The 19,653-nt window shown below is 42.1% G+C and overlaps 1 protein-coding gene across 1 annotated transcript in view; it reads right to left on the bottom strand.

The window, feature by feature from the left end:
- Window positions 1-19,653, bottom strand: part of GPR143 (G protein-coupled receptor 143) — a 38,402-nt gene that overhangs the window by 11,269 nt on the left and 7,480 nt on the right. Inside the window, exons 3-8 of the mRNA XM_045002092.1 lie at window positions 18,675-18,769; window positions 15,736-15,828; window positions 13,618-13,727; window positions 9,120-9,228; window positions 6,168-6,285; window positions 3,422-3,674 (exon numbers count right to left, since the gene is read on the bottom strand). Coding sequence (XP_044858027.1) covers window positions 3,422-3,674; window positions 6,168-6,285; window positions 9,120-9,228; window positions 13,618-13,727; window positions 15,736-15,828; window positions 18,675-18,769 — 778 coding nt within the window. The remainder of the gene's footprint in view (window positions 1-3,421; window positions 3,675-6,167; window positions 6,286-9,119; window positions 9,229-13,617; window positions 13,728-15,735; window positions 15,829-18,674; window positions 18,770-19,653) is intronic.

Genomic DNA, 19,653 nt, shown 5'->3' with positions numbered 1-19,653 from the left:
TGTTTATCGTGTGATAACTAGTAGGAGGTCTCCTACCCACTGAGAGTAGATAAGCAGAGTTCAGGTCGGTGTTGAAACATAGCTGTATTTCCTGACTTGCTGTGAGGTAGGTGTTTTACACTACCAGTCCCACATTCTAGCTTCCTGACTCTCAAACATTTGTTGTTAATGTTACCTTTGAATTTCCTTCTAACTACATATTTTAATAGCTACAACAATCTATTGTTTTACATGAATAGTTATGCCTTTCCAAACGTAAGTGTATCTTACTGAAGATTTTCCTCTTCTAAATACATAAATCAAATACCTGCAGAAGGCTAAGGTAAGTTAATGCAATACTTTGCTTGTAACTAACTGATCTGGTGCATGGCAAGGGAAGGAGAGCTATTTTTTTATGGTCTGCATATGTAATCCACACACCTTCTGGGTGTGGTGCTCTGTCCCGTCCAGTGGCACCGAGACCACTTATAGAGAGTTAAATGAGTTTGCTCTATAGCCTTAGCTAACAGCTAGTTGGCTTTTAGCTCATGCAGTAGAGGCTCATGCACTAAGCTCCAGAGGTCTCCAGTTCAATGCCGATGACCGGGGTCTGTCGGCATTACACATGCCGAATTGAATGCTGACTGGGTACAAATGTGCAGGACACACATTTACCCTTCCATTTTAGAACAAAGGAGGAATAGCTCAAGTATACATGCCACAGGAACTGAGGGAGTGGTAACACTTTCCTCACCATTAAGTTTCTTTTAAAATTAAAAATCACTGTTGCTTTACCCCTAGCATACAGTATATGTACGTCACAATGCACCAAAATTAACCTAGTCATGGAAGCCAATGTTGTCAGAGCAGCAAGAGGCTTTCATGAAAGGTTTGGGTTTGGTTGTCTTCTGATAATATCCCCCACAGAGTGGTAATGTGTTAAAGCACCACTCAGTTTTCAAGCCTGATTTTGAAAAACTTTTGGGGGCAGATTGTGGCAAGCTTTCTGTGGATGAAGGAAGCGGGAGGGCAAGAGAGTAACAGGATCTTGCACAGGTGTAAACCGCATTGTAAGTGGGGAGCAGAGCCATTGTTCTTTGCTCAAGGTCAGCAGTGGCACTAGTCTCCCCAAATAGGGTACAGCCAGGCTGCGGAGTACAAGGGGAAGGGACTGTGAAGTGGTCGTTTTCCCCTTTCAGATGTGCTCGGCAACTTTGAGGCGCTGGAGCAGAGGAAGGAATGCTGGGTTAGTTAACTAGACTTCTAGAGCTTCTCACTACAAACTGCCACCTTGCAAATCCATCTTCAGCACATGGCTGTGCCTTTCAAGGCACGATCTGTTTGTTTATTTTAGGGGTTTGTGCTGCTGCCCACGACAGCAGCATCTGAGAGAAGATTAATAACAATTCTCTCTACCTGTAATAGTCTTGTTTTCTTTCTGCTCCTAAAAATTACTTGCACCTAAATGAAAACAGGATCTTTATTTTGTAAGGATCCATTTAAATCTGCTCCAGAAATCTTCATCCTCTGCCTGTGACATCACTCTTAGCGTCAGTGGAAATGACCAGTTTTGCAAACCAAGGATAAGGGCTTCTGAAGCAGAAGAAATTAATTCTTACAAAATAAAATATCCTGTTACATGCAAATGGCCCTAGTAACCAAAAAAAAAAAAAGGTGTGGGGGTGGGGAGAAAAAAAGCTAGACATGATTGTTTTTAAAGAGTGTGATTTTAAAGGTTTTCTACCAAGCAACTGCAGCCCTTTAAAGATCAGTCCCAGCATTTATCAATTTACTGTATCACCTTTTTATTGATTATAGTAAGTAGTTTTCTTAGCTCCAGCTGCGCCTGGTTCTCTGACCTTCCTGGAACTCTGAGCAGTATGGCTGTTACCATTCTACTCTTTAATTTAAAAAAAGTTACACAGGGTTTCCATGGGGTTTGACAATCTATTTATGCTTAAACACGGTTGTACCAGAACCAATTATAACACATTTGGACAGCCAGTACAAAATTGTTTGAATTGACTTAAAGATTTGTTCTAACCTATGCCAGGACTAGCATGTTTTTTTTAAAACTGGTGATCAGTTTGGGCTGGACAGTATAGGCTTGTCAAACCACACGGTAACCTAGGTTACCCTTGTTTAAACCATGCATAAGCACTGTAGACTGAGCCCTGATTGCTAGTTAACCATCAACCTGTTTTAACAAGTATTTGGGCACAGGTGCTTAGACGCCACAGTGCTGAGCACAGTAGTTGGGGAAGGAAATAAATATTGTTGTTTGAATTCCCTTGAGTTCAGTAAACCAGGATATAAAATAGAACACTCCTCAGAGAAAGGAGTGCAGGTTACATTTCACTGTCTTTTGATGGGATTTAGGCACCAAAGTCATTTAGATGACTGAAAATTATACCCTGCATCCCTTAATGGTATAAATACCAGACTGCACTGTACTATAAGACTATATTCCTATTAATTGCAACTGCATTTAGATAAAAGCACACTTAAATATCCCACTAAAATTCAAATGGGCAGGGTAAAAGAAGAGTTATTAAGCAGGGTTCTATATGCAAACAATGCAAATCCATATCTGTGTCAAAGTTTTGTCTTTCCAACATTTGATCATTGTTTTAAGGATGACAATTTTGCATCCTAGCGATAGAATTCCAGATATAGAGCGGCACCTCAGGAAAGTCAGGCAAGGGGCCAGAGTTAGAAAAACCCAACACAATAGTAATTTGTTTATTAAACAAAAGAATAGTCTGCTGAAGTACAGGTTACAAGAGAGGTTAAAACAAAAATGTACAAAAAGAAATCAATGAGGTTAATTAAGAAATACTGAGCTTCAAAGAGCTGCTGCCAACATAATGGAAAGCAATCAGGCATTCATCAAACAGTATCATCTCCTCCCACACTCCCTACAAAAGGACTAAAGACATAAGTTATCATTTATGCCTCCAGGAAATATATAGGATGTGACAGATGACAAGGCCCCAACCAAGCCCTGGAGCAAATAGTGATGCAGTGGTTAATCAAGAGTCATGGCAATGGGAGAGGTAACATTAAGCTTTATGAACAGGAGTACTTGTGGCACCTTAGAGACTAACAAATTTATTTCAGCATAAGCTTTCATGGGCTACAGCTCACTTCTTCGGATGCATAGACTGGAACACACAGACAGGAGATATTTATACATACAGAGATCTTCTGTCTGTGTGTTCCATTCTATGCATCCAAAGAAGTGAGCTGTAGCCCACGAAAGCTTATGCTGAAATAAATGTGTTAGTCTCTAAGGTGCCACAAGTACTCCTGTACTTTTTGCGGATACAGACTAACCCAGCTGCTACTCTGAAACCTGTCATTAAGCTTTATGCAGATGCAAACTACCAGCCCTGGTAGATAGGAGAGTTTCTGGATAACCTGTCATCACTGGTAGTGTTACCTTCAGACAGCATGCTTAAGGCCTCGTCAGTCTGTTGGCTGCTGGCTGCTGTTGTCTTCTTCGAGTCGTGGATGTTGCTTTGGTAGTTCACAGAGGATCCAATGGCAGAAGGGTAGCCATTGTCAGCAACAGCTGATGTGGACATTGATTCCCACGGTATTTCTCTCTTTTGCCACTTCAGGTTCACTTTCCACCCAGTCCAGCCATAAAAAGTGAGTGTGAAGAGAAAGCCTTGCATTGGATTCAGCACTCCCTGGAAGAGACAAGAAAGGAGAATTGCGATGGGAATTAAAATCAACAGAGTGGTGAATTTCAAGTACAGTGAAACCATTCCTGTGCATTAAGGCTACATCTGCGCTGCAATAAAAAATTCATGACACCAAGTCTCAAAGCCTGGGTCAACTGATTTGGGCTTGCAGGGCTGCGGGCCATACAACTGCAGTATAGACATTAGGGACCAGGCCGGAGCCTGGGTTCTGAGCCCAAATGTCTACCCTGCAATTGTATAGCCCCGTAGCCCAAACCCCACAAGCCCAAGTCAGCTGGCCATGGGTCTTTTATTACAGTGTAGACATACAGACTTTCTTCACAGTGAACAATTACTGCCTTGAGAGATGATGTAAAACTCACCCATCTGCATCCAGATGAAAGTATATGTTATGTGTCTTCTAGCCACAAGCAAATCCAGGGAAGAAACCAGAGCCCTTGTTCTGGTACACAATAACTCTTAGAACAGAAGGGGTCAAATGCTTGTCTGGTTTGACTTCAGCTACTCCATGGAGTTGTATCAGGGATAAATATGGCCCTCACTGTGCTTTAACAGTCTCCACTGTGTCTTATGAATTTTATTTTGCATGAGCAATTATCAGACTTCAGTGAAAGCAGAGCCAAACATACTGAGAGCAGCTACTCACAGATAACCAAGTTCTTAAACAGTGATCAATCAGCTTATAACTGCTGCTGACTCATGAACAAGTCCATCTTTGTTGGATTAAAAAACTGGGCAGCTGAGACAGTCTCTCAAAAATCACCTCTGTCCCCAGTTCCTTGGATATTTGTCCAGTAAATGCTTCGGATGTTTCTATTTTTCTCGTGGGAAATCAGCACTTTATTTTCAAAGCCAGCCTACAAACAGTTCAATTCCTAGACTTGGCCTCTTGCCCTCCAGGCCAGCAAGAGCTGAGAGCTGTGTCATGTGAGTGTGTTCAGCCCTTGGGAGAGAAGGGGGCACCATTTTGAGTGGCATCCCTGAACCCTTTTATACAGGATGAAACCTGGGAATGGAGAGGTAGGGACTTGGGGGTGCCTGATTGCTTGTCAGAGGGTAGCAGGGTGTGCTGGGGGGTTGGGAAGAGGAATAATTTATCCCTTGTAACACTACTGTAGGATAAAATCTGGAAGGAGAGAATTAGGTACACAGAGCTGGAGGTGTCAGGGTATTGTGCGTGTTCTGGGAGTGGGGGAATGTGTCATGCACAGGAGGTGTACATTCATCCATAATACTGCAGTCCAGATTAGCCAGGCTCATCTGCAAAAATTGAAATGTTAATACTGATGCTCTACTGACTGGCAGATTTAGAAACAATGCTTGTAAAGGAGGCCTGGCTAGTCCTCTGTGGGCAGAGAGCTGTAGCCAAGGTGCACATACAAAAAGGAGACAGTTTTAAGAGAAGAAAAATTGGTGGTAACATGGGTTAAACTTGCAAGAGAAGCAGTGGATTCTCCAGCTCTTGACATCAAGACTGGATGCCTTTCTGGAAGATATGCTTTGGCCAAACAAATTATTGGGCCCAGTACATGGATAACTGGGTGAAATGTAATGGTCTGTGATATATAGGAGGTCAGACTAGAGGATTGAATGGGCCCTTCTGGCCTCAAATTCTATAAATCTCTATACGATTCCCAGAAAGTGGGAAGGGGGGGAATTATTCACAGCTAGAGCTATGCCATAACTCCAACTAAAAGAGTTTTAGTGCCTTTCATGTGTTTAATGTTCACTTAATTAAAACTCTCATCCAAACATACCCTTGGCCTTCCTCTAGAAAATTTTTCTGTCATTTCAAAAAGAAAAACAAAGAGTGTGTTTTTACTAAGAGGCTTTGCAGATGTTTAAGATCTCCCCAAAGAAGCTACCTGCATCATCAGCTCCAGAATATCCTCTTTTGACTATTCCAGGAACATTACGCTTATGGGGCGATAGGGAAATTACAGTCCAGTAATGGTCCAAAATACTTTAGTAGTGTTCCTACAGTATTTTGGATCATTGCTCTGAAAGACCAATATATTTTTCTCTCCAGTAATTATTCTCTGTATTTACAGATGTTTTCTACATAGCAGCTTTAAAGAGCAAAGAAAATAATCTTAGTTACAAATACAGGCTGAAATTGTTAGTAAGCACCCAAGTTGTTAGCCTGTATTCAGGAATCACTGGTGGAAACCCTGTAGTCTGTTATTCAGGAAGACACAGTAGATGATCATAACAGTCCTTTCTGGTCTTTAAAATGAATGAATCACCTTGACTTCAGTAGGGATGCACACAGGGTCAGTCAGGGCAAAATTTATCCCTTAGTTCTTCCTGCAGAGTTTCATATGAAGAATAGTTCCTGTAACTTTGAAAATGTTCTCCCTTTTTTTTTGTATCGAGGGGAGATTATATTTTGAAAAAAATTAACACTCATTACATTGGTGCTGCTGCCTGTCATACAGAAGCTACTTCCAAGACTAATAAAAATCATGGTTGACCTACCATTATAATCCATGTGATCATTGCAGCATTTCTAACATTTTTCAAGGGGCTTCCATTGATATCTGGCTGCATTTCAAGGTAGAACAACAGGCTCTCATTGATGATGTTTGGAAACCAGCTGTTGCAGGGATAAAGAGGAGGAAAAGGAAAAGACAGATTTGTTTGTATATACAGTGGTTTCGTTACCAAAGCATAATTGTGGTGATTGTTGGCAGGGAGAGGGAGAAGTCTATTTTTTTTTAAAAATGCTAAAACTTGTAGCCAACAATATGAAGGAGCAGCAGGTCTGGGAGAAAACAAAATCCTTTTCCTAACCCAGCCTGAGACAAAGAAATAGACATAACCAAACGGAATGAAATCCTAGCATTCCAGCCTGCTGCAGGCTGATAAAATGCAGAATTAAATCAAGTTGATTAGAAAATACAAGACTAGAATGTACTACAGTCCACTATGGGGAATGCCATCATCAGCACCTTCTTATATTTGCAGCCTGTAATGTGGTGTACCAGGCATTTGCTGCTTCTTGCCAGAGGCCTCACTGCCTTGGCAAACCCTGCAGAAGAAGGTGCCTTGCCAGAAGGGAAGGACATTGATTTCAGACATTTATGGATTGCCTAGAGAGGTCTCCCATGATCAGCTGCAGGCAAAACCAGAGAGAGTTGGTTATCCAGCACCTACCAGGACCGGGAGCAGGTAGAGGCCAATCAAGGCCTAGCGGGCCAGATAAAAAGCAGTGGCTGTACCTACTACAGGCCAATTCTAGGTGAAGCCAGGAAAGGGAAAGAAGGCTTTTCCTGCCCTAACCAAGTAACCTGGCCCAGTCAGAGCCCCAACCTTGACAATGTTGGGTCTCTATGAAGGGTTAGTGTTTATACTGTGGGCTTTAAAGCCCAGGTGGCTATTTTGAGTTAAGATTTAATTTATGTTCTGTTAACCCTGGAAGGAGACTGGACTGAAACCTGACCTGGCCAGAGGAGCTGGCCACTGGGCCATGGAGGCAGCTGACCATTGCAGACCTGGGACAACAAGGGGTGCTAGAGAGGAAGAGTCTCTGCAACACTATGTCCTGACACAAGGGGGCACTCTGGTATCGAGGGCACATTATAATATGGCATATAAATAGAGTTGCAATGTTCCTACATACTGTGACAGGGTCAGGCCAGATGGCTACAAGAGAGGTAGATCAAGGTAGATACATTAGCTCCAGGTTAAGCAGGTCTCTTTTCCCTGGGTAAGATAACAGGGACTATTCCAGAACACTCAGGAACTTTCTAGAACTAATTAAGGCAGGCAGGCTAATTAGGACACCTGTAGCCAATTGGGAAGTTACCAGAATTAATTAAGGCTAATCAGGACACCTGGTATAAAAAGGCTCTCACTCCAGTTAGTGATGTGTGCGTAAGGAGCTGCGAGTGAGAGGGTGTGCAGCTGGAGGACTGAGGAGTACAAGAGTTAACAGACATCAGGAGGAAGGTCCTGTGGTGAGGACAAAGAAGGTGTTGGGAGGAGGCCATGGGGAAGTAGCCCAGGGAATTGTAGCTGTCGTGTAGCTGTTCCAGACGACACTTTAGCCAGCTGCAGTCCACAGGGCCCTGGGCTGGAACCCAGGGTAGAGGGCGGGCCCGGGTTCCCCCCAAACCTTCCAACTCCTGATCAGACACAGGAAGATCTCTGAGGCAAGCAAAATTCGCCAATAAGTGCAGGACCCATCAAGGTAGAGGAGGAACTTTATCACAATACACTAAATATATATAGCATTGCTACATCGCTGCACATCATTCCCTAAACAACCACAAACTTCAGAGTTACATTAAAATGGACTTTAAAAATCACATCAAAAGAGGATTGCAGATGACTCTGAAATTGCCATAACATATCAATAGTTCTTACCAATAAGGGCAGCTCATGGTCAGATAGCAAACATCAAGTTAAATGAATCAATAATCTTCAGCGCCAAAGAGAGGGTGTGTCAGAAAGCCCAGGTTTTAGCCCTAGTGAACAGACTTTAGTGCAGTTTCTCTGTATTTCTCCTGCATAGTCAAATGGGTCATTCCCATTCTATGTGAAAACCTCATGTTTTTCTCCCTCCACCTTGCTCCCCTCACACTTCTTCCCTGCTCCATTCCCCCCAACCTGTCCACTTTAACAGGCTGCTCCCACACATGACCTAAGGCAAGCCACATCCCCTCTTTGACACTTTTTCCTTTCCTACCTTATTTCCAGCTTGTCTGTTTAGACAGCAAGTTCTTCATGACAGGGACCATCTGTTGCTATGTGTTTGTATGGTGCCTTGCATGATGGACCCCCAATCTCATCTCAAATGTGCTCGTGTAATATAAATAGCAAATAATAATTTCTTCCTCTGAAAGGATCCTCTGTTTGTTCAGCAGTTTGTGCTGAGCAGTCAACACCTGTCACTCCCAGTGTACTCCAGAATCTTTTGTACTAGCTGCAGCATTCTTTAAAAGGAAGCTGCCACTGCAGAAAGGCAAAATTGTGTCCCAAAGAAAACTGCCAAAGGATACCATATTGGAGACGGGAAAAAGTGGTCTGAAATTCCACAGCCAGACCATATTGAGGCTACTCTTGTGGAGAGTGACCATAGCAATCTTTGTATTTTTCAGACTATTGCTCTAGGCGGCTACCTACCCAGTCAATGCCTACTTATCTTTTTTCCCATTTTTCTTTGAGTCTTTTGTTTTCATGTTGCTCAAACTCCCCCACCCCCAGCTGTATATTCTGGAACTTGTGTCACAACTGCAAGAGGCAGCTTAATGCTTCAGCTACTAAGTAAAATAATTTAGAACATTTTCCTTTCTAGACCATTCATTCCTCCCCTTGAAACTGTCAGGTTGACAAACAAATAGAGCAAACCCGCCAATGCCGTTCACACCCCCCCCTTCTTCCACAATTCGGAAGTATTCAGAGTTTTTTAAAAAATACACCTCCTACCATATAATGAACACCAGCATAATTTTGAAAAAGCGGATCTGAATCTCCATCCCCAGGCGTCTTTCATTCTCTGTGTAGATTCCTTGTCTTCCTTTGAGCAATGAGGCAACTGGAAAGTACAGAACTGTATAATGAGTACATGGCTATGGGATTTTTTTATTTACAGGGATCCAGAGAGTGGGAAAGGGAAGAGGAGAAACTGTAGCTCAGGTTCCTGCTGTGATGGGACTTGATTTTAACCAACAGGGAAGAACTGATAGCAAACAGAAGGTGGAAGGCAATTTGGGTGAAAGTGATCATGAAATGATAGATTTCATGATTCTAAGGAAAGGGAGGAGTGAGAGTAGCAGAATAAGGACAATGGACTTTTTAAAAGGCAGACTTTAACAAACTCAGAGAAATGGTAGGTGAGGTTCCATGGGAAGAAAATCTAAGGGAAAAGGAGTTCAGGAGAGCTGGCAGTTTCTCAAAGAGACAATATTAAAGGCACAACTGCAAACTATCCTGATGCAAAGGAGAGAGAGAAAGAATAGGTACAAACCAATATGGCTCAGTCAGGAACTCTTTAATAAGCTGAATATCAAAAAAGGAATCCTACCAAAAGTGAAAACATGTACAAATTGCTGAGGAGGAGTACAAAAGAATAGCACGAGCATGTAGGGACAAAATCAGAGAGGCTAAGGCACAAAAAGGCAGTAAGAACAAATTATTTAAATACATTAGGAGTAAGAGAAAGATGAAGGAAACTATAGGTCCTCTACTTAGTGGGAAAGGAGTGCTAATAATTGACTACATGAAGAAGGCTGAGGTGTTTAATGCCTGTTCTGCTTTAGTCTTCACTAAAAGGATTAATGGTGACCAGATAGTCGAAACAAAGCAACAAGGGGGAAGGAACAGAAGCCAAAATAGAGAAAGAACAAGTTAAAGAATATTTAGATAAATTACATGTATTCAGGTTGGCAGGGCCTGATCAAAATCATCCTAGGTACTTAAGGAACGAGCTGAAGCAATCTCGGAAATGTTAGCAATTATCTTAGCCAACTCTTGGAGGACATAGGTAAGGTCCCAGAAGACCGGAAAAAGGCAAAGCACTTATCTTTAAAAGAGGGAACAAAGAGGATCCGGGAAACTATAGACCAGTCAGCTTAACTTTTATAGCGGGAAAAATACTGAAACAAATAATTAAACAATCAATTTGTAAGCACCTAGAGGAAAATGGGGTTATAAGGAATAGGCAGCAGGATTTGTAAAGAACAATTCATGCCAAACCAACCTAATTTCCTTTTTTGCTGGATTTACTGGCCAAGTGGATAAGGAGGGAAGCACCAGACATGATAGATCTTGATTTTAGTAAGGCTTTTGATGCAGTCCCACAGGACATTCTCATAAGCAAACTAGTTGAAAGACTAGACTCAAACAGTAGCTATCAGTGGTTTGCTGTTAGACTGTCAAACCATTAGGGTGTATCTAGGTGGGTCTTTCTGGGGTCGGACCTTGTTCCAGTTCTACTCAATATTTTCATTAATGACTTGAATAATGAAGTGGAGAATATGCTTATAAAATGTGCAGATGACACCAAGCTGGGAGGGGTTGTGAGCACTTGGAGGACGGGCTTAGAATTAAAAATGACCTTTAGAAATGGGAGAATTGGTCTGAATTCAACAAGATGAAATTCAATAAAGACAGTGCAAAGTACTTCACTTAGGAAGAAAATAATCAAATGAACAGCTACAAAATGGGGAATAACTGGCTAGATGGTAACAGGATCTGGGGGTTATAGTGGATCACAAATTGATGGAATCAACAATGGGATGCAGTTGCAAAAAAGGCTAATATTCTGGGGTGTATTAACAGGAGTGTTGTATGTAAGACACGGGAGGTACTTGTTCCACTCTACTTGGCACTAGTGAGGCCCCAGCTATTAGTATTGTGTCCAATTCTGGGCACCGCCCTTTAGAAACGATATGGACAAATTGGAGAAACTCCAGAGGAGACCAATAAAAATGATAAAAGGTTTAAAAATCCTAACCTGTGAGGAAAGGTTAAAAAAACCTGGGTATGTTTAGTCTTGAAAGTCGGGGGTGGGGGAGGTCTTTATAACAACTTTCAAGTCTGTTAAGCGCTGTTTTAAAGAGGATGATGAATAATTGTTCTCCATGTCCAATGAAGGTAGGTGAACAAGGCAATGGGCTTAATCTGCAGCAAGGAAGATTTAGGTTAGATATCAGGGGAAATTTTTCTAACTAAAAGGCTAGTTAAGCTCTAATATAGGCTTACAAGGGGGTTGTGGAATCCCCATCAATGGAGGAGTTTAAAAAAATAAGTTGGGCAAACACCTGCCAGGGATGTTCTAGCTTTACTTGGTCCTGCCTCAGCGCAGGGGGCTGGACTTGATGACTTCCAGGGATCTTCCTGACCTACATTTCTATGATTCTAGGTGGTATAGTTTAGAAGATGGAGGGAACTTCATTAAATAGTCGCCTTTATCCATTTAACAATGAAAGAAAACAGTGCAATCCAAAAGTGGGTGGTGACATCAGAACTTGCCACTGGCTTTCTATCAACCCAATCTAAAACGGAAAGTAACAGGAGGGGTCATAACTGTTTTACCTCTTAAAAACGTAAAATGAAACAAGTGTTTTGATAGTGTGTTTAACTATGCAATTGTTATGCCTTTGTTTTCTGAGTTCTTCACCTATAAGTCACTTAGGACTCCCTCTGCAGAAATGGGCAGCTAGGTTGTGTGCAATACAGACATTCATAGGGGACGCAGGCACACTTTGCGCTCTCTTGTGAAGACTTTTGTCTTGTTTGTTGCTTTTGATAATGTAAAATAGGGAGACTGAAAGGATATGGCTGCTCTAGTCATCAATATTGGTTCACTTTACAGCATGGAAGCTAGGGTGCAGCCTGAAGTAACCCTTATTCACTGACGAGAAGATAAAGAAGTGTAGCATTTATATACCTATAGGACTGCAGGTACCAAGGCAACATCAGAAGAGCCTTCCTTATTGGCCCTTGATAATGTGCTTCATCACCTTGATCAATATGTAGCTGCTCCTGGATGCCCAGGTAGCTGCAGTTGCCAAGTCAGTGCTTGGAAAGGCTGTGTCTCTTTCTATTTGCTTATTATTAGAGAACAGTTTACATCTGTGCTCTGCTCTGACTACCAGCAGATTTCTGGGTAAAGTTTAAAGAGTTTTTGACCTTATAAAGGTTTTGGCTGTTGGGGAGAGAGAGAGAGAGAGAGACTCCTTTTCTTTTCATATGGTACCATGGCAGCTATGATCTACTAATGAGCTGAGATCCCCTCCTCGTCTAAATTGATTGTGTTTTTGATGAGGGCTCTTGGCTCTGACACAAACTTCCTACTGTATATGTATATATATCTTCCTACTGTATTTTCCACTCCATGCATCTGATGAAGTGAGTTTTAGCCCATGAAAGCTTATGCCCAAATAAATTTGTTAGTCTCTAAGGTGCTACAAGTACTCCTCCAATAAACTTCCTACTGTGGTTCACTAGAACCCTGGTATGATGGATATGGCAGAACAGTCTTTTTGTTCTGTGTGTATAGTGCCTGGCACAATGAGGTCTTTGTTCTGGCTGGAGCCTCTAGGATATAAACGATACAAATTATTATTTATTTTATTGTTATTAAAAATCTGTCTGTTTTCTCAGCCTTTTTCTTGGAAGTGGGGAATAAGGAATGAGGGAAGGAAGGGACGATGGGACAGAGATTGCATTTGTAATGGGATTGGGGTGGTTCAGGAGGTTTTTTATATATTTTAGTATGTGTATATTTTAATGCAAACTTGTGGATTTATATTATGTAATACACTGAGCATTGGGTGGGTGTAATATTAAATACAAAGTCTGGGATTGTTTGGCTCTGAAGTTTTATTTCAGGCTCCTCTCTCAAATACATGGAAAAATAAGTTAGATGTGGTCATCAGGCCCCTGATGGAGTTGTGTACAAGCTCAATTTCAGGCCTTTGTTCCTAACATCAAAGCCATGAGTAACCAAATTCCAATCATATTTGACCACATGTAAAACTAATATCTGACTCCATGTGCAATTAATGAGAGAGCTGCAGGGAAGCCAATGTAGCCTGCATTTCAATACAATATCTCAGTGTCTTAGACCTTGTCTATACTAGAGAATAATCCTGACTTCAACTCTCAGTGGCCAACTATAGCTGCACCAGTTCAAGCCCCTAGCATAGACAGTTCAGACTGCTATAAGTACCAGCACAGCTTTGCTAAATTTCAAGAAGATGCAGTGCAGTTTTCTCCATCTACAATAGTGTTTTGTACCAGCACAGCTACATTGATGGTGTTGTTGGCCACCAGTGCCCATAGTTGACTAGTTGCATCCTTACATGGTTTTGTTCATAAGGGACTCCCCCACAAAACAGGATATACAGACATGGCTTTTAGATTACTATTACTTTTTTACATCACATATACTAATTAATGTTGGCATTTAGGAACTTACCTCCTGTTACCGTCCTTCTAAAGAGGATTGGATTGGCCACCAAAACTAGTAGAAGTGGGGCATAGGTAGTGATGTAATGAGGAATTGCATGCTGCAGGCCATTTTCACAACTGAGAAGAGACCATTAAAAGATTAATTCTTTTTCACACCTTGTAGTCTTAGCTATTCTACTTACATCACATTTAGCTAAAAATATGGAATGAAATAAACAGATCCAAAAATGTTGTGACACATTGATTCTGGCCGCTCAAGTGAGTCACAAAGTAGACTACTGAAATACAGTCAAGTTTCAATGCTTCCTTGCAGCAATTTGGGTGGAAGGTAAAAAAATGAAGCTAAGACAGGGTGGAAGAAGAAGGGATAATAGGATACAGAACTCCTTTGACATGATCATCTCCCTCTCTAGAAGCCTGTAGAAGCTTTAATGCCCCCACTTTCCATGGTCATGTCAGGGATGGTCTATGGGGCAAGTAAGCACCCATTTTATGTGGCATGTTTCTCTCTGGTACTGGCAGAAACCCAAGCAGATGACTGAAGGGACATATTGGTTATGTCTACACTGTGCAGCTGGGAGATGTGATTTTTTTCAGCACTGTGAACAGACTTGTGCTAGCCCTGCTTGAGATAGCATGCTAAAAATAGCAATGAGGGTGTGTGCCCCTACTGCAGTCTATACCGCTATTTTTAGCATGCTAGCTCATGTCTGTCTACCTATGCTGAGAATCATGCCTCCCATTGACTCTGTGTTATGTGTATAAATTGTTTTATTTGGTACTTACCAAAGTTAAGTTATTCATAAGAACATAATATAAGAACATACGAATGGCCATACTGGGTCAGACCAAAGGTCCATCCAGCCCAGTAACCTGTCTTCCAACAGCGGCCACTGCCAGGTGCCTCAGAGGGAATGAACAGAGCAGGTAATCATCAAGTGATCCATCCCCTGTTGCCCATTCTCAGCTTCTGGCAAACAGAGGCCGCTCCAGGCCAATGGCGGCATCAGGAAGCCGCAGCCAGCACATCCCTCAGCCCGCGCCACTTTCTGCAGCCCCCATTGGGCTGGGACAGAGAACCGTGGCCAGTGGGAGCCACGATCGGCCGACCCTGCCTACGCAGCAGGTAAACAAGCTGGCCCGGCCCGCCAGGGTGCTTACCCTGGTAAGCCATGTGCCAGAAGTTGCCAACCCCTGATCTATCTCTTTCTCAATTATTCCCAGCATTCTGTTCACTTTTTTGACCGCTACTGCACATTGAGTGGATGTTTTCAGAGAACTATCCACAATGACTCCAAGATCTCTTTCTTGAGTGGCAACAGCTAAATTTAGACCCCATCATTTTATATTCAGTGATCAAACCATACACAAGTATAAGAACATCTATGGGACTTCACCAGTTGTTGGTTTTTTTTCAGTGGTTGGGACCCAGAGTAGGAGTAGATGGTCCTGGTGCATAATCAGTGATTGAAGGAAAAGTGAGTTTTGAGGAGGAATTTAAAAGAAGAAGGGATCACACAAGCAAAGGGAGGCTGTTTCAACATAGGGGTTAGCCTGATACTAAAGTGGAGAGTCATGAGTAGGAGAAGAGTTGGATGGACAGAGCACAGGGCATGAGAGAAATAGGATATGATATTTTTAAGGCCATGCCTACTCTACCACTTATGACGGCAAAACTTATATTGCTCGGGGGTGTGAAAAAATGCACACACACCCCCAGTGACAAGTTTCCCTGGCATAAATGGTATTGAGCACAGTGCTATGTTGGCAGGAGAGTTTCTCCCACCAACATAGCTACAGCCATTAGTTGGGGGTGGTGTAACTATGTTGATGGGAGAGCTCTCTCCCGTCGGCATAGAGCAGCTACACAAGAGATCTTACAGCAGTGCAGCTGCATCGGTACAGCTGTGCCACTGTAAGGTCTCCAGCGTAGACATAGCTTAATTCACTCAGGGCCAAATTTGCTCTAACGTTCCTTACTGTAAAGCTGGAGTATCTTCATTGACTCCAATATTCAGCATTTACACTCTTGTAATTGGGGTAAAAACTTGACCCTCCAGCTCCAAAATGGACAAAGTCATTCAAGTAATCACAGAGCTAGATTTTTTTTTAATGTCTTGCTTACCTAGCAACAGAAGGGTAGTAAAGCATGGCAATTCCCTCCACACACAGCAGGATTGCCAGGCCCCATGTCATCATGTGGTACAACACAATTGTACTGGGAGCACATGAAATGGAAAAGAAGCTGTTAATGTCACTCATCGTGTGCATTTGGAATTGCTTTAGAATTTCACATTGTAACCATTCAAAAGAATTGTACATGTATGCAGGTAGAACAACATCCCACTGGCAGTACAGGAACTAGGAAAAGGTAAAGCAGTTTGGGGAAAATAAGAGCTGGACTAAGTCAATGCAATTGTTCAGGTTGAGATAAGTGGCCCTGCCTCTGTCCCTTCCTGTCAACAGAGCTGTAAGTGACTCTTGCCCACACACAAGCCTCTGGTAGTCCCCCCCAGGCTCCCTCCCTTCCTGTGACCCACAGGAGGGCTAGCTCAGTGGTTTGAGTATTAGCCTGCTAAATCCAGGGTTATGAGTTCAATCCTTGAGGGGGCCACTTAGGGATCTGGGACAAAAATTGGTCCTGCTAGTGAAGGCACGGGGCTGGACTTGATGACCTTTCAAGGTCCCTTCCAGTTCTAGGAGATTGGTATATCTCCAATTATTACCTTTTAGGTGGAGCTTGGGGTGGGAAAAGGTATAAGGAGAAGGAAGAAGGGCTCCCCAAACAGCGCGAACAGTCACATAAACTTCAGCCCTTTCGGGGATTTGGAAATCACAAATTTTAACAGTTATGATCACATTTTGCTTCATCTACATCAACAAGGGCCTGATCCAGACCCCGCTGAAGTCAATGGGAGTTTTTCTATTGACTTCAGTAGGCTGCGAGTCAGGACCTGAAAGTTTTGCGACTGATTTTGGTGGGAGCAGAATCAAGCCCATATTGCCTCAGGCTAGAATGGTGTGACTTACGTATACATGTCTCTGAACACTTGAATCACTGCCCATAGGAAATAATATGAATGTCATTACAGCGCATAGCCTTGTCTGGCACAGGGAATTTAGATAACCTTGATGGAAATAATTAGGGTAAAAATGTGAAGAATTTTCATAATATACACTAGAAATCACATAGTCTAGCTTGTTACTGCTTAACAGTTCCATAATTCCTGGGCATCAAAGCTTCACTATACATGTAAAATTCAAGTTTGTCCTATACAGGCTAGGGTTAATACTAGTTTAAATCAGGGACTTTTGTACTTGTTCTGGAGATGCACATAATAACATCTGCCAATTGCACTGTGTCTCCAATATCTGATTGCTCAATATTGTCTGGGTATAATATCACATAATTCTGTGCTCAGTGGTGGCAAATTGAAGGTCTTTTTGTTCTTCTAACTCCAAAAACTGGCAGCCAATTTAGAAAAATCTTTATATTTTGTCTCTAGTATAACAGCATGGGCATTGTACTCAAAGAGTAGTTATCAATGGTTGGCTGTTAAACTGGGAGGGTGTATCTACTAGGGTTCCTCCTGGGCTCAGTATTGTTCAATGTTTTCATTAATGAGTTAAATAATGGAATAGAGAGTATGCTTAAAAAATTTGCAGATGATACAAAGTTGGGAGGGGTTGCAAGCACTTTGGAGGCCTGGTTTAAAATTCAAAATGACCTTGACAAATTGGAGAATTGATCTGAATTCAACTAAATGAAATTCAATAAAGACAAGTGCAAAGTATTTCACTTAGGAAGGAAAAAAATCAAAGGCACCACTACAATATGGGGAATAACTGGCTAGGTTGTGTTTCTTCTGAAAAGGATCTGGGGATTGTAGTGGACCACAAATTCAATACGAGTTGTGAAGGTGATGCAGCTACAAAAAGAGACCAATATGCTGGGGTGTATTAAAAGGAGTGTTGTACGTATAACACAGGAGATAATTGTTCTGCTGTATTCAGCACTGCTGAGGCACCAGCTGGAGTATTGTGTCCAATTCTAGGTACCATAATTTAGAAAGGATGTGGACAAATTGGAAAGAGTCCAAAGGAGAACAACAAAAATGATAAATTTTTTAGAAAACCTGACCAATGAGGAAACGTTGAAAAAATCGGGCATGCTTACTCTTGAGAAAAGACGACTGAGGGGGTGACCTGATATGTTTTCCAATATGTTTAGGGCTGTTATAAAGAGGATGGTGACCAACTGTTCTCCATGTCCACTGAAGGCAGAAGCAATGGGCTTAATCTGCAACAAGGGAGATTTAGGTTTGGTATTAGGAAAAACTTTCTAACTATAAGGGTTGTTAAGCTCTGGAAGAGGCTTCCAAAGGAGGTCATAATTGGAAGCGTTTGAAAACAAGTTGGACAAACACCTGTCAGGGATAGTCTAGGTTTACTTGGTACTGCCAGAGCACAAGGGGCTGGACTCGATGACTTCTTGAGGTCACTTTCAGCCCTACATTTCTATGATTCTATTAGTGCCAGAGAGTTTAGATACTCCAGTGATGGGTGCTATAGAAGACATATAATACATAAGGTTATTTTTTTCTTTTCTTGAAAAAAATGTTCTATAAAATGAAAACATCAACAGGACACTAACAACAGCATTGAAAAGAATATAAAACCTCAAATCCTGAAGAAAAAATTGTAGGTGTATTTCAACACTTTTTTTTCAGAATAACATTTTATTGCTACAAGGTTCAATTCATGGTGTAGATTAGGGACTGGGGTGAAATCTTGGCTCCACTGGAATCAATGGAGGTAAGATTTCACCCCAGATTTTCAAAGTTGCAACTGCATGCAAGTTTGTAATCAATAATGGAGCATATTCATGGCCCTTTAAGCACCTAGCATACTAAAACGTGGTTTGCATATGCACATCAGATGTTTGTGCATGCTTCATTTATGTGCCTGAATACATGCATACAAACATGCACACCTAATGTAGAAAGTAAAGCTGTAGGTCTTTAATTAGTTAAAATTAAAAATTAGTTAATTTCACTTTGGTACCTTAGCCCTGCTGATCTTCTAACCACCAAGTAGGAATCTACAGCATAGCAAAACAGCCACCAGAAGCCAGCACTGTACAAGAGCTGGATCCACATCTGCAGAAGGAAAAGATTCCATTGTGTCACAGCCACTGACAAAGTCTCTAAGGGTATGTCTACACTACCCGCCAGATTGGCGGCCAGCGATAAATCGATCCCCGAGCGCTCTCCTGTCGACTGCTGTACTCCACCGCCGTGAGAGGCGCAGGCGGAGTCGATGGAGGAGCGGCAGCAGTCGACTCACCGCAGTGAGTAGGTCTAAGTATGTCGACTTCAGCTACGTTATTCACGTAGCTGAAGTTGTGTAACTTAGATCGATCCCCCAGTGTAGACCAGGCCTAAGTGACCAGGACAAAATAAAACTCCCTGTTACTTCTAGCCCTGATGAGACTTCAGTCAAGCATGTTTCATGGAATGTGTGTGGTTTTGTAACAGAGCTCCACGAGGGGCCCAATCTTGCTCAGAATCACAGGAGTAGTCCCACTGAAGCCAACTGGTCTATTCACATGAATAGGTTGAGCAGCATTTGCCCCCTTTTGATAAGCTTGCTTTACTGCTGCCCAGAAGAGATATTAACCCTGCCTAAGCTTAACTCTGAATTTTACATGTGCATCCAAAAGTAAAACATTTTTGGCTACGTTCATAAAGAGATTTATAGTGAAAATGTTTGAAATTACTGTATTTTCACATTAGTGCCTCTCCTGTAGCTGAGGGCTTGTCTATACTTACAGTTAAATTAGCACTGCTGCTGTTGATGCAGTGGTGTCAATTTAGCTGGTCTGGTGCAGACAAGCTAAGTTGATAGCAGAGTGCTCTCCTGTCAACGTCTGTACTCCACCCCCCTGAGAGGTGGAAGGTACGTCGGCGGGAGAATGTCTCCTGTCAACACAGCGCAATGTAGTCACCACTGTAAGTTGACCTAAGTTACGTTGACTTCAGTT

Source organism: Mauremys mutica, chromosome 1 (genome assembly GCF_020497125.1).
Source record: "Mauremys mutica isolate MM-2020 ecotype Southern chromosome 1, ASM2049712v1, whole genome shotgun sequence".
Taxonomy (NCBI): Eukaryota; Metazoa; Chordata; order Testudines; family Geoemydidae; genus Mauremys; species Mauremys mutica.
The sequence above is the reverse complement of the archived record's forward strand: the minus strand, read 5'-3'. Positions and strand labels throughout refer to the sequence as shown.